This window comes from Syngnathus floridae, unplaced genomic scaffold (assembly GCF_059516105.1).
Source record: "Syngnathus floridae isolate MCC-2025c unplaced genomic scaffold, RoL_Sflo_1.0 HiC_scaffold_38, whole genome shotgun sequence".
NCBI lineage: Eukaryota > Metazoa > Chordata > Actinopteri > Syngnathiformes > Syngnathidae > Syngnathus > Syngnathus floridae.
This window is the reverse complement of record NW_028284067.1, coordinates 179,480-194,344: the sequence shown is the minus strand read 5'-3', so window position 1 is coordinate 194,344 and position 14,865 is coordinate 179,480. Positions and strand designations below refer to the sequence as shown.

The window sequence follows — 14,865 nt, the reverse complement described above, 5'->3', positions numbered from 1 at the left end:
TTCAGTCTCAGGAGGATCGGGACACGCGACGGTTTCATCTGAAAATCGCTGAGCTCAGCGCAGTCATCAGGAAACTGGAGGATCGAAACGCCCTGCTTTCTGAAGAGCGCAATGAACTGGTAATTTATTGACGGCACGCTTGAAGGTTTGCGCTACGTTTGATGCGCGCCATCCAGCGAGGCACCCATTGCGCTTGCTTATTAGTTGAGCGGCGCAGCGAGTCGGTTGCCTGGTAGATGTCTTTTATTGGGAGCCAAAGCCACGATTCCGTTCAAACCGATGCAAAAGGAATGGATACGTTCTGGCCCGCGTGTTGTGCGTCTTTCACATCCCGCACTTCATGCTTGCAGCTAAAGCGACTGAGAGAAACAGAAAGCCAGTTTCTGCCACTCCTGTACAAAAACAAACGCCTGAGCAGGAAGAATGAAGAACTCTCGCTGGTGCTGTGTCGCCTTGAAAACAAAGTGCGCTTTGTCACCCAGGAGAACGAGGAGATGGCAAGCTTGGTAAGTCGACGCGGACAACGGCGGCGTGCCAACAGAGTCCACTGCATTTGTGTTCCACAGAGAAGGCCTAGTTCGCTCAATGACCTGGACCGCGGTTGCGGCCAGCAGGACGGTGAAATGGAGTTCCTTCAAGTTGTGGAGCAGCGGCACATCATCGACGACTTGTCCAAGGTATTCAGGCAGGCGACTCGGTGCACGTACGGCAGCGCCGCGCTCGCTCGCTGTCGCCAGGAAACCTTTTCCGTCCAAAGCTTGGCCGGCGGCCGCCATCCAAAAAATTGGCCCCTTAAATTCCGACCTTTCAAGCAGGAGCATTGTGCGCACGCGTTTGAACACGCTTTAGACTTGTTTTGCCGTTTTCAGCAGCTCAAAGCTCCCGTTTTGTCAGCGCCTTTGCCACTCGCTGTGCGCTGAAAACGACGGACTTGCCCGGCTGCTCAGCCCGTCAACCATGAGCCGCGAGCGCGACGTCATTGTCCGTAGGCAGCTAGTGGCAAAATGCACCCTGTTAGAGTTGCGCTCGCTCCAACTTATTTTGCAAGAACCACACGGGAGACAAGTAAGTTCTTTTGGACACCTGCAGGTGGAGAGTCCATCCGTTGTACGAATGAAGTCTGACTCTCGGCTCCTGCACGAGCATTTTAATTAAGAGAAACAGGGTGGGTGTAAGAGTGGATTGAATAGAGGAAGCCCTTGACCTCTAGTCAAAACATAGCAAGGGGTGTTTTACGACTTTGTGTAGGAAGGGATAAGCGATAGGGATAAATAAGGGATAAATAATATTATTTATTACAGGTCGCAGTCAAAGTCAAAGCAACACAATGATACGATAAAGATAATCTGGAAAACCCTGACACACCCTGTAGTTGTCACTTTTGGAAAAGACGAGCGTCCCTCCAATCATCGCCGGTGACGTGTTTTTCAGGCTCTGGAGACAGGAGCTCATGTCAGAAATGTCATTGTGAGTCGCGTTTGTTTCTGCGCCGGAGCCGTTCGTTCCCTTTGCATCCAAAGAATCTCAAAGGCGGATTATTTGTGTCGACAGGAGAGAGATTTGCTGCTACGATACCGACGTCGAGAATCTCTGAGGAGGAACAAAGCGTGAGGTCCTGCAAGGTGAGTCTGTTTGTTTGCGGCTGCTTGGTGTTGCGCAAGATGAAATGGCCTTTTTCTCGCTATCGTTCCTCTCGTCGATTCATCGTGAGGTGTCGCTTCAGTTTGTTCAGAGAGATGTTCGCTTCCGCGCCCGCAGGTCATCGAAACATTTTACGGCTACGACGAAGACGTGTTGGTGGACTCGGACGGATCGTCCTTGTCTTTTCACACCGACAGAACCCCCGACACGGAACCCGAAGAGGTAGCCCGCCATTTCTGCCAGCGTATTGGCACCAAACATTCCTCTTCAGCCTGGAATCGGACTCGTCTTTGCGTCGCGGGTGCTTTGTCGCCGGTCTGACTGATTCTGGTACTAGTGCTGTGTTGCATTGGTGTGTGCATGAAGAGGCGGAGCTTCGCTACCGCCAGCTGACGCAAGAATATCAAGCGCTGCAACGAGCCTACGCTCTGCTAGCCCAGACCAGCGAAAGGGGACTACGACGCCGAGAAGGAGATCAAGGTGGCGCCCCTTCCCGCAACCCCCGGCCGGGTCGCAGCCTCCCCGTTCTCACCCAGCCTCGGGTGTTCTCTGGTCTGAAAGGAGGAGGAGGAGCCTCCCTCCTCCTCCTTTCAGACCAGAGAAAAGCTGATGGTAGAAATGGGTCACTATCAAAGCAGAGTAGCAGATCTGGAGTCAGCGCTGAAGCAACAAGGACAGGTAAGCTCATCAATGAGCACACCTTTTTCTCAGACAAAATAGCTACATTCTTCAGTCACTCATCCGTCTGGCATTACTGGACCAACCCCCCCCCCCCCCCCCCCCGAACGTGGCTGGGAAAATGCGGAGAAAAGCAAATGTCATTTTCCAGTCAACCAAAGAATTTGTGGATGAAAATGACACAACATTCCAAAGCTGTCCACGCGTTTGTCTCTTCTAGAATGTCAAGTGGGTGGAGGAGAAGCAGCTGCTGCGTCAGAGCAATCAGCAGTTGGCCGAAAAGGTGACGGAAAGAAAGGCGCTGGGCGGAGTCGCTTGGCGTCACACCTGTCGGGAAGCCCCGCAGATGAGGTCTGACTGTCTTTTCAGGTCAGGCGGATGGAGGCGGAAGAAGCGCGTCTGAAAGAGCACATCCAGGATATCCGAGACCAAAACGAACTGCTTGAGTTCCGCATCCTGGAGCTGGAGGTGGGAAGACTCGCACAAGCGTGTTGAGGCCAGAGATGTGACGGACGGACGGACGGACGGACGGACGGATGCATGCCTCTGCCTTTCAGGAGAGGGAGTGGCGCTCCCCCGTCTTGAAGTTTCTGCAAGTCCGTTTCCCAGACGGCCTCAGCCCTTTGCAGATCTACTGCGAGGCCGAGGGCGTGAGCGTATGTAAGGCGTCCCTCGCAACCCTAACCTTAACCCGAGGTCCCAGAACACCTTACATTGCTCCTTGCGCCTTTCCCCCGGACATCGTCATCAGTGATCTGATGAAGAAGCTGGACATCCTGGGCTATAACGCCGTAAGTGTATGTCGAACTCCTTATGTTCGCACTCCACGAGACTCGGCGGCTCAAATGTGACTTTTGGAAGGCTTTGCGCTGAAAGAAGCTTGTTGACGCTGTGCCTTTGGGCTCTTGCAGAATCTCACCAACGAGGAGCAGGTGGTCGTGATTCACGCCAGGACCCTTCTCACCCTAGCCGAGAAGGTAACGCGCACGTCCACGCACGCTCTCGCATTCTGCTTATGTGACAGCAGCCTTTCCTCAGTGGTTAGAATACATCAAAGAGACCAAGTCAGCACTTCAACAGAAGATGTTGGACATTGAAAGTGAGAAGGTAGACAGACACGCGACATCAGCCAAGGGGAACTCCGGCAATGTGCCCCAACAATTCTGACCTTGAGCTGTGCTAGGATATGTTCTGCAAGCAGAAGGGCTACCTGGATGAAGAGTTGGACTTCAGGAAGTGTTCCATGGACCAGGCTCATAAGGTAAGCCGCCCTCAAATCTCCCGCCGGACCACTGATGGACGAGGATTGCGGCCCAGAGGATCCTGGAGCTGGAGGCCATGTTGTACGAGGCGCTACCGCAGCGGGACTGCCCCGCCACGGACGGCGAAAAAGCCAGCCACGCTGGCGTGAATGACGTGCTGACGGCGGATCAGAGAGAAGAGCTTAGGAGCGCCGTAGACCAATGGAAGCGAGCCCTGATGTGCGAGTTGAGGGAGCGCGACGCTTGCATCCTCCAAGAGAGAATGGATCTGCTGCACAGCGCGCAACAGGTAAGGGCCCAAAGCCAGCCCGGCACTTACTTGCACGCTTACTGGCTTTTGAATGCCACTTTCCATTTGTCCGTCCTAGAGGAACAAAGAGCTGAAAGAATTCATCGAAGCTCAGAAGAGACAAATCAAACAATTGGAGGAGAAGTTTCTCTTTCTCTTTCTATTCTTCTCCTTGGCCTTCATTCTGTGGCCCTAACACCAGCTGGTGAGTGAGCTCCAGCGGCACCGCACTCGACACCTCCGATACACTGCCAGCCGGTCTCAGACGTTGGCAGACGCTCCGATGCCAACGTATACCCCCCGCCACGGTGACAGAGGCACCGCGTCACACCGGCGCTCATCCAATCAGAAGGCAGGAAAAGCAAATTCACATGCAGGGCACTTTTGAACCAGAAGAGAGCGCCACAAAAAACGGTTGTTGCCCCAAACGCGCACTAAAAAGGGTCAGAATAACAAGAGTCCCACTGGCCAGCCGGGGCCACCCGTCCAGCTGTTTCTTCAGGGGGGAAAAAAATTGGAGTCACCGGTGAGTACATTTTGCATTTAGCTCTGCTTTTCTGCTTCTGTCTTCAAGTGTGTGGCATCCTGCGATCAAAGAGTCAGCCAACCCCAAAGCGGTTGACCTCAACGTCCCACCACCATGCCTACCAGAGCAGGTGACGTGATGCTTTGGACATCCTTCCGTCTCAGATGCCCAAAAGTACTCTTTGCCACATCTGCGGCAATACGGTGTCTTTTCAAAGGTGCAAATAAATCCAGCGTGGGCGGAACACGCACGTCTTCGGTTTTTCCCGCTTTGTTTGTGTGACAGCTGTTGTGAAAATTTTATACAAATAAAGTTGTATAGTACAGGTTTGGCCAAGCCGCAACTCCCGAACCGCATGCGGCTCTTTTATGTTCATATCAACATTTGTGTGTGTGTGTGTGTGGGGGGGGGGGGGGGGGGGGGGGGGGGTTGTGCGTGTTGGCTTCACTTGAGTTCAATTTGGTATTTTGGTCAAAAGCGCATGTGGTGAAATTCCACAAAGTAGGATGGGCAAACACATTTCTTTAAACTATGAGTGTCAATTGGGCTCTCGAAATGGCAGGGAAAAGATGCACAGCAAAACGAAAATACGTAGATGAACACAGGACGTTTTAATCAGAGTGGGAAAGTTTCTATTTTTTGTTGAACGTGATGGCAAACCATTCTGCCTGATATGTCAGACCTCAGCGCATTTCAAAGATTCAAATCTTCAGCGCCATGCACTTCAGCTCACTCCATGCTAACATTGATCAGGCGTCGAACCCGCATCATCATGCTTAAGAGGTGGCCATGCTAACCAGTGCGCCATTATGTCAACGCATAATAACTAAGTCTACTGGTCAAAACAGCGGTTACTATATGACGTCGCTACGTCGTGGTCACGTGACGCAGACAAGACGTCAATGGACGTGGGCAGAGTTAACTTGTTTAAAAGGGAGTAGGCAGAAGAAATATTTAATTTATTTAAATCTATTTTGAGTGCACACCATTATGCCAATGCATAACAACTGTAAATCTACTAAACAAAACAGCGGTTGCTATATGACATCTGCCACGTCGTGGTCACGTGACATACGTGACGTCGATGGGCGTAACTTTCGCCGGAATTCAAATCCGCGGGGAGAGTTAACTTGTTTAAAAGAGAGTGGGCAGAAGAATTATTTAATTTATTTAAATCTATTTGGTGTGTGCGCCATTATGTCAATGCATAACAACTGTAAGTCTACTAAACAAAACAGCGGTTGCTATTTGACGTCTGCCACGTCGTGGTCACGTGACGCGGACGTGACGTCGACGCCTACTTTACATCCCACCGATCACAGGACTCCTCGGCTGCATAACCGTGCCCCCTTCCCAACCAATCGGATTTGCTATACGCGAAAACGACGCCAATGGAAAGAGCTTCCGCCCAAATTTAAATCCGTGGGCGTGGCTCGCAGCAGGAAGTAGGAAAATGGCGGCGATGTTGACAAAGACACAGCGGATGGTAACATACGACTAACAAGAGAAATATTTTTATTTTCTGCTTGCAACTGGACCGTCCAGAGCGTACACGGTAAGTACAACTCATCGTTTTTAAAAAGAAGTACTTTTGTTGCCCTGAAAAGCGAGTGAGCGTGGCGTTTGTGGGGGACGTCGAATTTCGACGATTCTTTCTGGTCAACGGTTGTAAATGATTGTGTTGATTAAAAAAGAAAACTTGATGTAACTCTACTTTTAACTGCCGTTTCAGATAGATTTGGAATTGCATCACATCCAATTTTGCCTAGAGCGTACACGGTAAGTAACACTCGTTGTGTTTAAGGAGATTTACGTTTGTAATAGCAGAAGTGTAGCCGCGTTGCGTTGTACGTGTGAATGTTGGTCCGGGCGAAATGTTAATGTTTAATTTCATTCCTTTAGGTTCCACGGTGTTTGTTGGCTGCAAGTTTTCCACTGCAAGAAGAGGCTCATATCATTGACCAGGAGCGAGCTACAATGGTGAGTAGCCATAACATTTATGTTAAACACTTCCTATTTCATGTCTAACAGTACTTGATTTAACAAATAACCATAAATAAATACAGTGTGGGCACTGAAGTTAACATATGTGATTATACTGCCTAATCTGTCACCGAGTAGATTGTTGCAAAGTAATATAAGATCCAAAGTTGTAATTCAGAATAGTTTTCAAAAGAAGGCCATTAGAATTATATACAAGTCTGATTACCCCGAACAAGCTATTAATTAAATCACAAATTCTTCAATTCAAAGATTTGGTAGATTATCAGACAAATAATGTCTAACAGTAATTGATTTAACACATCACGATAAGTAGATTGAGTGTGGGCACTCTCAAGTTAACCTATGTGATTATACTGCCTAATCTGTTACAGAGTATGTTGTTGCCAAGTAATGTAGAATAGATCCAAAGTAGTAATCCAGAATAGTTTTGAAGAGGCCATTAGAATGATAAACAAATCTGATTACCTTGAACATAATAACAAGCTAAGTGTTTAATATGTCCTATGAAGTCAAAATTGGGCACCATCATGTGGTGAAATTTGGAATTGCATCACATCCAATTTTGCCTGGGAACAAACAGATTACATAAATCTTAGTTTTGAATAAGCCACTCCTTCTCAAACAAGTAAACTCTGCCCATTTTGCGCAGTAGATGTTCTGTTAATATCTAGTATTTATACAAAGTCATAATTTAAATTGCTTTCAACCTTCATTCATCGGTTCAACCAACATTACTCGCTCTTCTTACCAACTTGTATTGATTTAACTAAGCGTTTAATACTTCCTATCAGGTCTCAAATCGAGATTTGGCAAAATACAATTTCAGCAAATCCAATTTTGCCAGGGAACAAAAATAGATTAAATAAACTAAATAAGTCCTCTTCCCATTAAATAAATCAGAAAAGTCTGTCTTGTAACCAGTCCTCTTCAAACAAGTAAAGTCTGCCCATTTTGTGCCGTAGATTTTGTGACTATGCCTAGTATTTAAACAAAATCATAATTTAAACGACTTCTTTCCTTCATTCACTTTGGAAATTTGGAATTGCAGCAAATCGAATTTTGGCAGGGAACAAAAATAGATCAATTAAACTAAATAAGTCTTCTTCCCATTAAATAAATTAAAAAAGTCTGTCTTGTAACCAGTCCTTTTCAAACAAGTAAAGTCTGCCCATTTTGTGCCGTCGATTTTGTGTTAATGCCTAGTATTTATACAAAATCATAATTTAAAGGACTTCATTCCTTCATTCACTTTGGAAATTTGGAATTGCAGCACATCAAATTTTGCCTGGGAAGAAAAGTAGATTAAATAAATTTAATAAGTCTTACTACTTCCCATTAAATAAATTAAATACGTCTTACTTGTTCCCACTCCTTTTCAAAACAGTAGTTTAAAACGAGGGCCCTTCACTCAATCTTTAACCTCAACCCCGCACGTTGTGTTGTATCTGTGAATGTTGGTTGTGGCCAAATGATAGTTTTCTTTCATTCGTTTAGGTTCCAAGAAAACTTGATGTAACTCTACTTTTAACTGCCGTTTCAGATAAGCGGGTATTACGTCGCAGTCAAATGCCGCGGATATGACGTAATTGCCCGAACCTCCGCCAAAATTCAAATCTGTTGGCGCGATGGCCGTGAGCCACTGAGCAGCGACGATTATCAACAGAAATATCTTTATTTTCTGCTTGCAACTGGACCGTCTAGAGCGTACACGGTAAGTAACACTCATTGTGTTTAAGGAGATTTACATTTGTAATAGCAGAAGTGTAGCCGCGTTGCGTTGTACGTGTGAAAATTGGTCGAGGCGAAATGTTAATGTTTAATTTCATTCCTTTAGGTTCCACGGTGTTTGTTGGCTGCAAGTTTTTCACTGCAAGAAGAGGCTCGTATCATTGACCAGGAGCGAGCTACAATGGTGAGTAGCCATAACATTTATGTTAAACACTTCCTATTTCATGTCTAACAGTACTTGATTTAACAAATAACCATAAATAAATACAGTGTGGGCACTGAAGTTAACATATGTGATTATACTGCCTAATCTGTCACGGAGTAGATTGTTGCAAAGTAATATAAGATCCAAAGTTGTAATTCAGAATAGTTTTCAAAAGAAGGCCATTAGAATTATATACAAGTCTGATTACCCTGAGCAAGCTATTAATTAAATCACAAATTCTTCAATTCAAAGATTTGGTAGATTATCAGACAAATAATGTCTAACAGTAATTGATTTAACACATCACGATAAGTAGATTGAGTGTGGGCACTCTCAAGTTAACATATGTGATTATACTGCCTAATCTGTTACAGAGTATGTTGTTGCCAAGTAATGTAGAATAGATCCAAAGTAGTAATCCAGAATAGTTTTGAAGAGGCCATTAGAATGATAAACAAATCTGATTACCTTGAACATAATAACAAGCTAAGTGTTTAATATGTCCTATGAAGTCAAAATTGGGCACCATCATGTGGTGAAATTTGGAATTGCATCACATCCAATTTTGCCTGGGAACAAACAGATTACATAAATCTTAGTTTTGAATAAGCCACTCCTTCTCAAACAAGTAAACTCTGCCCATTTTGCGCAGTAGATGTTCTGTTAATATCTAGTATTTATACAAAGTCATAATTTAAATTGCTTTCAACCTTCATTCATCGGTTCAACCAACATTACTCGCTCTTCTTACCAACTTGTATTGATTTAACTAAGCGTTTAATACTTCCTATCAGGTCTCAAATCGAGATTTGGCAAAATACAATTTCAGCAAATCCAATTTTGCCAGGGAACAAAAATAGATTAAATAAACTAAATAAGTCCTCTTCCCATTAAATAAATCAGAAAAGTCTGTCTTGTAACCAGTCCTCTTCAAACAAGTAAAGTCTGCCCATTTTGTGCCGTAGATTTTGTGTCTATGCCTAGTATTTAAACAAAATCATAATTTAAACGACTTCTTTCCTTCATTCACTTTGGAAATTTGGAATTGCAGCAAATCGAATTTTGGCAGGGAACAAAAATAGATCAATTAAACTAAATAAGTCTTCTTCCCATTAAATAAATTAAAAAAGTCTGTCTTGTAACCAGTCCTTTTCAAACAAGTAAAGTCTGCCCATTTTGTGCCGTCGATTTTGTGTTAATGCCTAGTATTTATACAAAATCATAATTTAAAGGACTTCATTCCTTCATTCACTTTGGAAATTTGGAATTGCAGCACATCAAATTTTGCCTGGGAAGAAAAGTAGATTAAATAAATTTAATAAGTCTTACTACTTCCCATTAAATAAATTAAATACGTCTTACTTGTTCCCACTCCTTTACAAAAAAGTAGTTTAAAACGAGGTCCCTTCACTCAACCTTTAACCCTATTTATTCACCTTCTAGGCTAAGTGTTAAAGGCTAAGTGTTAAAGGCTAAGTGTTAAAGGCTAAGTGTTAGAGGCTAAGTGCCAGAGGCTAGGCGCCAGAGGCGAGTTTTTGTGGGCTGAAGTTTTAGTGGGGTTAGTGTGAATACAATCCAAAAGAATACAACAGAATACAATACAATAGAATATAATACATAGATTAAATTCAATAGCTCTTACTACTTCCCATTAAATAAATTAAATACGTCTTACTTGTTCCCAATCCTTTTCAAAAAAGTAGTTTAAAACGAGGGCCCTTCACTCAACCTTTAACCTCAACCCCGCACGTCACATTGTGTTGTATCTGTGAATGTTGGTTGTGGCCAAATGATAGTTTTCTTTCATTCGTTTAGGTTCCACGGTGTTTGTTGGCTATGTTTTCCACTGTCAGAAGGATGAAAATACAAAGTACAACGCTTGGACGTGGGCGAAGACGTCACCGGTGAGTCCTTCCTTCCTATTTATTTACCTTCTAGATGCTAGAGGCTAAGTGTTAGAGGCTAAGTGTTAGAGGCTAAGTGTTAAACACAATACGAACAACACAACGATACTGCACTGAACAACACGATACCGCACTGAGAAACACGATACCGCACTGAACAACACGATACCGCACTGAACAACACCATGCCGCACTGAACACCATGCCACACTGAACAACACCATCCCGCACTGAACAACACCATGCCGCACTAAACAACACCATGCCGCACTGAAATACACCATGCCTCACTGAACGACACCATGCCGCACTGAAAGACACCATGCCGCACTGAACGACACCATGCCGCACTGAAAGACACCATCCCGCACTGAACACCATGCCGCACTGAACAACACCATCCTGCACTGAACAACACCATCCCGCACTGAACAACACCATGCCGCACTGAATAACATTATGCCGCACTGAACATTATGCCGCACTGAACAACACCATGCCGCACTGAACAACACCATGCCGCACTGAACAACATGATGCCGCACTGAACAACACCATGCCGCACTGAACAACACCATGCCGCACTGAACAACACCATGCCGCACTGAACAACATTATGCCGCACTGAACAACACCATGCCGCACTGAACAACACCATCCTGCACTGAACAACACCATTCCGCATTGAACACCATGCCGCACTGAACAACACCATCCCGCACTGAACAACACCATCCCGCACTGAACAACACCATGCCGCACTGAACAACATTATGCCGCACTGAACAACATTATGCCGCACTGAACAACAACATGCCGCACTGAACAACACCATGCCGCACTGAACAACACCATGCCGCACTGAACAACATTATAACGCACTGAACAACACCATCCCGCACTGAACAACACCATGCCGCACTAAACAACATTATGCCGCACTGAACAACATTATGCCGAAATGAACAACACCATGCCGCACTGAACAACACCATGCCGCACTGAACAACACCATCCTGCACTGAACAACACCATCCCGCACTGAACAACACCATGCCGCACTGAACAACACCATGCCGCACTGAACAACACCATGCCGCAATGAACAACACCATCCCGCACTGAACAACATTATGCCGCACTGAACAACATTATGCCGCACTGAACAACACCATGCCGCACTGAACAACACCATGCCGCACTGAACAACACCATCCTGCACTGAACAACACCATCCCGCACTGAACAACACCATGCCGCACTGAACAACATTATGGCGCACTGAACAACATTATGCCGCACTGAACAACACCATGCCGCACTGAACAACACCATGCCGCACTGAACAACACCATGCCGCAATGAACAACACCATCCCGCACTGAACAACACCATGCCGCACTGAGCAACACCATGCCGCACTGAACAACACCATCCTGCACTGAACAACACCATGCCGCACTGAACAACACCATTCCGCACTGAACAACACCATGCCGCACTGAACAACATTACGCTGCACTGAACAACACCATGCCGCACTGAACAACACCATGCCGCACTGAACAACACCATGCCGCACCGAACAACACCATGCCGCATTGAACAACACCATGCCGCACTGAACAACACCATCCTGCACTGAACAACACCATGCCGCATTGAACAACACCATGCCGCACTGAACAACACCATCCTGCACTGAACAACACCATCCCGCACTGAACAACACCATCCCGCATTGAACAACACCATCCTGCACTGAACAACACCATGCCGCACTGAACAACACCATGCCGCACTGAACAACACCATTCCGCACTGAACAACACCATGCCGCACTGCACAACACCATCCTGCACTGAACAACACCATCCCGCACTGAACAACACCATGCCGCATTGAACAACACCATCCTGCACTGAACAACACCATCCTGCACTGAACAACACCATGCCGCACTGAACAACACCATGCCGCACTGAACAACACCATGCCGCACTGAACAACACCATGCCGCACTGAACAACATTATGCCGCACTGAACAACATTATGTCGCACTGAACAACACCATGCCGCACTGAACAACACCATGCCGCACTGAACAACATTATGCCGCACTGAAAAACACCATGCCGCACTGAACAACACCATCCCGCACTGAACAACACCATGCCGCATTGAACAACACCATGCCGCACTGAACAACACCATGCTGCACTGAACAACATTATGCTGCACTGAACAACACGATCCTGCATTGAACAACACCATGCCGCACTGAACAACACCATCCTGCACTGAACAACACCATCCTGCACTGAACACCACCACCCCGCACTGAACAACACGATCCCGCATTGAACACCATCCCGCACTGAACAACACCATGCCGCACTGGACAACACCATTCCGCACTGAACAACACCATGCCGCACTGAACAACACCATGCCGCACTGAACAACACCATGCCGCACTGAACAACACCATGCCGCACTGAACAACATTATGCCGCACTGAACAACACCATGCCGCACTGAACAACACCATCCCGCACTGAACAACACCATGCCGCATTGAACAACACCATGCCGCACTGAACAACACCATCCTGCACTGAACAACACCATCCCGCACTAAACAACACCATGCCGCACTGAACAACATTATGGCGCACTGGACAACATTATGCCGCACTGAACAACACCATGCCGCACTGAACAACACCATGCCGCACTGAACAACACCATGCCGCACTGAACAACACCATGCCGCACTGAACAACATTATGCCGCACTGAACAACACCATGCCGCACTGAACAACACCATGCCGCACTGAACAACACGATCCCGCATTGAACAACACCATCCTGCACTGAACAACACCATGCCGCACTGAACAACACCATGCCGCACTGAACAACACCATTCCGCACTGAACAACACCATGCCGCACTGAACGACACCATCCTGCACTGAACAACACCATCCCGCACTGAACAACACCATGCCGCATTAAACAACACCATGCCGCACTGAACAACACCATCCTGCACTGAACAACACCATGCCGCACTGAACAACACCATGCCGCACTGAACAACACCATGCCGCACTGAACAACATTATGCCGCACTGAACAACATTATGCCGCACTAAACAACATTATGTCGCACTGAACAACACCATGCCGCACTGAACAACACCATGCTGCACTGAACAACATTATGCCGCACTGAACAACACGATCCCGCATTGAACAACACCATCCCGCAGTGAACAACACCATGCCGCATTGAACAACACCATGCCGCACTGAACAACACCATGCTGCACTGAACAACATTATGCTGCACTGAACAACACGATCCTGCATTGAACAACACCATGCCGCACTGAACAACACCATCCTGCACTGAACAACACCATGCCGCACTGAACAACACCATGCCGCACTGAACAACATTATGCCGCACTGAAAAACACCATGCCGCACTGAACAACACCATCCCGCACTGAACAACACCATGCCGCATTGAACAACACCATGCCGCACTGAACAACACCATGCTGCACTGAACAACATTATGCTGCACTGAACAACACGATCCTGCATTGAACAACACCATGCCGCACTGAACAACACCATCCTGCACTGAACAACACCATCCTGCACTGAACAACACCACCCCGCACTGAACAACACGATCCCGCATTGAACAACACCATCCCGCACTGAACAACACCATGCCGCACTGAACAACACCATTCCGCACTGAACAACACCATGCCGCACTGAACAACACCATGCCGCACTGAACAACACCATGCCGCACTGAACAACACCATGCCGCACTGAACAACATTATGCCGCACTGAACAACACCATGCCGCACTGAACAACACCATCCCGCACTGAACAACACCATGCCGCATTGAACAACACCATGCCGCACTGAACAACACCATCCTGCACTGAACAACACCATCCCGCACTAAACAACACCATGCCGCACTGAACAACATTATGGCGCACTGGACAACATTATGCCGCACTGAACAACACCATGCCGCACTGAACAACACCATGCCGCACTGAACAACACCATGCCGCACTGAACAACACCATGCCGCACTGAACAACATTATGCCGCACTGAACAACACCATGCCGCACTGAACAACACCATGTCGCACTGAACAACACGATCCCACATTGAACAACACCATCCTGCACTGAACAACACCATGCCGCACTGAACAACACCATGCCGCACTGAACAACACCATTCCGCACTGAACAACACCATGCCGCACTGAACAACACCATCCTGCACTGAACAACACCATCCCGCACTGAACAACACCATGCCGCATTGAACAACACCATGCCGCACTGAACAACACCATCCTGCACTGAACAACACCATGCCGCACTGAACAACACCATGCCGCACTGAACAACACCATGCCGCACTGAACAACATTATGCCGCACTGAACAACATTATGCCGCACTAAACAACATTATGTCGCACTGAACAACACCATGCCGCACTGAACAACACCATGCTGCACTGAACAACATTATGCCGCACTGAACAACACGATCCCGCATTGAACAACA

At 46.9% G+C, this 14,865-nt stretch overlaps 1 protein-coding gene and 1 long non-coding RNA gene across 2 annotated transcripts in view; both read left to right on the top strand.

The window, feature by feature from the left end:
- LOC148378552 (uncharacterized) overlaps nt 1-10,237 on the top strand; it is a 42,064-nt gene extending 31,827 nt beyond the window's left edge. The window contains exons 4-6 of the long non-coding RNA XR_015855801.1: nt 7,941-8,111; nt 8,235-8,312; nt 10,149-10,237. This is a non-coding gene — a long non-coding RNA (uncharacterized LOC148378552). The remainder of the gene's footprint in view (nt 1-7,940; nt 8,112-8,234; nt 8,313-10,148) is intronic.
- On the top strand, nt 242-4,747 carry LOC148378553 (janus kinase and microtubule-interacting protein 3-like). Its single transcript, XM_088367792.1, has 12 exons — nt 242-1,622; nt 1,759-1,863; nt 2,008-2,319; nt 2,540-2,602; nt 2,689-2,787; nt 2,877-2,973; nt 3,055-3,110; nt 3,231-3,296; nt 3,358-3,426; nt 3,503-3,580; nt 3,637-3,870; nt 3,950-4,747. Exons 3-12 carry the CDS (start codon nt 2,251-2,253, stop codon nt 4,064-4,066), a joined length of 948 nt encoding a protein of 315 aa, XP_088223918.1. The 5' UTR covers nt 242-1,622; nt 1,759-1,863; nt 2,008-2,250; the 3' UTR covers nt 4,067-4,747.
- Nucleotides 10,238-14,865: the final 4,628 nt, after the last annotated feature.

What these genes read in the sequence shown, in the direction of transcription:
- LOC148378553 (XM_088367792.1), top strand. Translation starts at nt 2,251, where the DNA reads ATGGTAGAAATGGGTCACTATCAAAGCAGAGTAGCAGATCTGGAGTCA. An exon ending in ATCAGCAGTTGGCCGAAAAG is followed by an intron (nt 2,603 to 2,688) that starts GTGACGGAAAGA and finishes CTGTCTTTTCAG; the next exon opens with GTCAGGCGGATGGAGGCGGA. An exon ending in TTCTCACCCTAGCCGAGAAG is followed by an intron (nt 3,297 to 3,357) that starts GTAACGCGCACG and finishes GCCTTTCCTCAG; the next exon opens with TGGTTAGAATACATCAAAGA.